General features: G+C 38.3%; 1 protein-coding gene across 1 annotated transcript; it reads right to left on the bottom strand.

The window, feature by feature from the left end:
• Window positions 1-2,537: 2,537 nt before the first annotated feature.
• LOC120084562 (uncharacterized protein K02A2.6-like) lies at window positions 2,538-3,488 on the bottom strand. The gene has a single exon (XM_039040362.1). It carries the CDS (start codon window positions 3,486-3,488, stop codon window positions 2,538-2,540), a length of 951 nt encoding a protein of 316 aa, XP_038896290.1.
• Window positions 3,489-3,895: the final 407 nt, after the last annotated feature.

Raw genomic sequence — 3,895 nt, 5'->3', positions numbered from 1 at the left:
GCTGGCTCCTCCAGTAGCAGTGTCCTTGAACAAAGCTTCGCTCAGGGATATTGACAAGTTGAACAGAGATTACACCTTTCGGCCTTAGCTCTTTTTCTTCCCGGATTTGACTTTTCAACACTCAGCTAGGCTCTTTTCTCTCTTTAATCTTGCAGCACTTCGCCCAGATTGAATAGTATAATTTTTCATTGAATCCTCTGGGGTATTTATAGGCAGCATAGCTTTGACTCTGACCAAGTTGTCCCCACTGTTGGTTATGGAAATTCTGAAGATGGAAAGATTTTATTCCTTCTATTATGCAATCAGACCGTCAATTGTGCACAACCGTTAGCTGTACACACATCTGAATCTCCCACTCTTGCATTGCTCATTTGCATCACTCGATCGCAGGTTCGCATGCGGCATTTGTTTTTATAACCGCATGCGGTTGTCATGGGTATCAAGATCGACTATCGCATTGCACCATTTCTTCAATGAATGTCTGTGTGATGACGCTCGATGGGCGCAATGGTGATAAAGATGCATTGATGAAGTTCTCTCAAGCCTTGAGCGCAAGTGGTGACTTTGGTCTTCCTACAAAACAGTGTAAATTTTTTCCATATTCTCCATCTTTTGACGTTAGTGGATTTTATTGCAAGCATTTGAAATTATTAACAAACTAAGTTAATTTACATACAGTTAGCGCATAATTCCTCACTTTTGGCCGCAATATCTAGATAAGGTGGCATAAATAACTTGTATTTCTCCAAGTTATCAAACCCCCAAATTTAGATATATACTTTTCCTCAAGCATATCTTCTACTAAGGAAATCATGCTCTAATCTTATCCTTTATTTTTACGAAAATATCGGTTGCTCTGAATGTAACTCTTAGGCATAGTTCCGAACATCGCATTTTTCTTCTATCCTTGCTAACTCTTAGCAAGCCCTACTTTATTCTTTTACTTAACAAAATCATGCTAAAAAATGCTTTTATTATTTTCAAAGTAGAATGTTTATCTCTTCATGTCAAAACAACTTGATAAAGCTATATGTTGTGAGCAAAAATTTTGAGTCGTTTATTTATTTAGGGATAGTTGGTCATGGTTACACTCTTCGTTTTGGCCTGCCCCTATGGGTTTCATGCGAACATCCAACTATGGTGGTGTGCCAATTTCAACTTAACTCATGTTCTCAAAGGAGTTGTCCCTTATTTATTTTTGTTCTTTTCTTTTTTTTTTTTCTATGCTGCATTGTTCCTGGTAACCTACCTTCGTTTTGGCTTGTTCCTACGGGTGTCATACGAACATCCAACTACGAGCAAGTTCCTTTCACAATTAAACTCTTATCAGGTTGGGAACAATATTTTGAAATCCCTTGCGCTGACGGTGGAGTTTGTCATAAAAATATTATTTTATTTATTTTTATTTTTTATTTTTTTTTTAGATAGAGGACGCATTTTCTTTTAACACTACACATTTTTGCATCCATCTTCTCAGACCTTCCCCACCCCCAAATTTTAAGATGAGCAAGGTCCTCATTGCGTTGTTTGGATAGACTAGACAAACACTTAAAAGAAAATTTCAAAAAGAAGGTTTGAGCACGACTTTGAAAGTTAAAAGGTAAAGTACTGCTAAACTAAGAGTTAACTAAGTGTTAGTCAGAATCTACTAAGCATAAGAAATATTTCTAAGTATCACATATTGTGCATCATAGCAACGCAATGAAGAACGTGAAAACATAAGAGTGAAATAAAACATAAATTTACAAAGGAAGATAAAGAAAGAGGCAAAGGCAAAAGTAGAAGTGACTATGTACATGAATTGTATTAAAGATTAAAGAAGTTTGCAAATAAGTATAAATGGACGCAAACTTAAAAAGCTTAAGGCCTGTACAAGAGTTAAAGAAATATTAGGCTACAAGATAAAGAATGTGAACAAGCGTATGAAGTACAATCTTAATATGCTTTCAATAGACGCAGATACATTTTTGCTGAGGACGGGCAACACATATGTATCCCCGCAACACACTCCTTAATCGACGCATTTCTGGAGGATTCCTCAACATAGTACAATCGACTAAGGTGGGGCAAAGAACGCATATATGTGCAACACACCCCTCATCGCAATGTATTTGAGTGTTTTTTATATATATCACTTTTTTTCTTTTTCTTCATTACACCAATTCTTTCATTAATTTTTGATTTATTTTCCTCCATTTCTAATTTTAAATTGACAAAAGTGCTTCATTTATTATTCACACAAGATATATCAAATACTATTCTATGAATTGAAATGACATAATTGAAATATGTGACTACGAAAGTAGAAATAACTATCCCTACTGATTTCAACTAAAGACTAATAATAACAGAAAGCGGTAAAGAAAGCGTAAAAACATAGATGGAAAGTCGACGCAAAAGGATTTCCCATAATTACCGCAGTCGCTTCTGAAGACTAATAATAACAGAAAGCGGTAAAGAAAGCGAATAAACATAGATGGAAAGTCGACGCAAAAGGATTTCCCATAATTACCGCAGTCGCTTCCCTTGTAGGCATCTTAATCTGGTTTGTCCAAGTCAATGTTGTCCATGTGCCAATCAAAATCTCCCCCGTAATAAGGTTTGATTCGCTGGCCATTGACCTTGAATGCACTGCTCCCATCCAAAGTTGTTAACTCTATTGCACCATGGGGAAAGATAATCTTGATCCAGAATGGTCCAGACCACCGAGATTTTAGCTTCCCAGGGAACAGTCGCAGTCGTGCATTAAATAGAAGTACTTGTTGACCTTCTGTGAACGTCCGGTCGTTTATGCGCTCATCATGCCATTTCTTGGTTTTCTCTTTGTAGATCTTGGCATTCTCATAGACGTCTTTTCGCCATTCAATCAACTGATTTAATTGAAACTTCCAGACTTTTCTTGTGCTGGTTAAATCAAAATTTAGCTTCTTACACGCCCATATTGCTTTATGTTCTAACTCTAGTGTCAGATGACAAGCTTTCCCAAAGACTAGAGAGTACGGAGACATGCCAATTGGTGTTTTATAGGCAGTCTTGTAGGCCCATAGCGCTTCATCAAGCTTAGATGACCACTCTCTCCTGGTGGTGTTAACCACCTTCTCCAAGATGGTTTTGATCTCTCTATTGGAAATTTCAGCCTGCCTATTAGTTTGTGGGTGGTATGTAGTGGCCACTCGATGATTCACATTAAACTTGGTCCTCAAGTTTGCAACTATGCGGTTGATAAAATGAGAGCCCTCATCACTGATCAAAGCCCGTGGCGTTCCGTATCGTGTGAAAATATTCTTCTTTAGAAACTTTGCCACAACTGCTGCATCGTTTTTAACACACGCAATGGCCTCGACCCACTTTGAAACATAATCAACCACGACCAGAATGTAATGATGACCTTCCGATGGTGGAAATAGGCCCATGAAGTCGATTCCCCATACATCAAATAGTTCCACTTCTAGGATCGACGTTAAAGGCATTTCATTTTTCTTCGACATATTTCCTGTCCTCTGGCACCTGTTGCATTTTGTGACATGGGCATGGGCATCTTTGAACAATGTCGGCCAAAAATACCCACATTGTAAGACTTTTGCGGCAGACCTTTGCCCTCCAAAATGTCCTCCATATCGGGACTCATGACATAGCTCCAAAATGCTTTTGGCTTCATGCTCAGGGACACCTCGTCGTATGATGTGGTTTGGTCCTTATCGGTACAAGAAAGGGTCGTCCCAGAAGTAAAACTTGGCATCATGTCTCAACTTCTTCTTTTGTTGGTAGGTGTACTCATTCGGTAGTTGACCGCAAACTATGAAGTTTACTATGTCCGCATACCAGGGAACGTTAACACCTACTACCATTAGCAGCTCATCAGGGAATCTTTCTTCAATATATTTCTCTATTCCTT

Source organism: Benincasa hispida, chromosome 9, assembly GCF_009727055.1.
Source record: "Benincasa hispida cultivar B227 chromosome 9, ASM972705v1, whole genome shotgun sequence".
Lineage (NCBI taxonomy): Eukaryota > Viridiplantae > Streptophyta > Magnoliopsida > Cucurbitales > Cucurbitaceae > Benincasa > Benincasa hispida.
The sequence above is the reverse complement of the archived record's forward strand: the minus strand, read 5'-3'. Positions and strand labels throughout refer to the sequence as shown.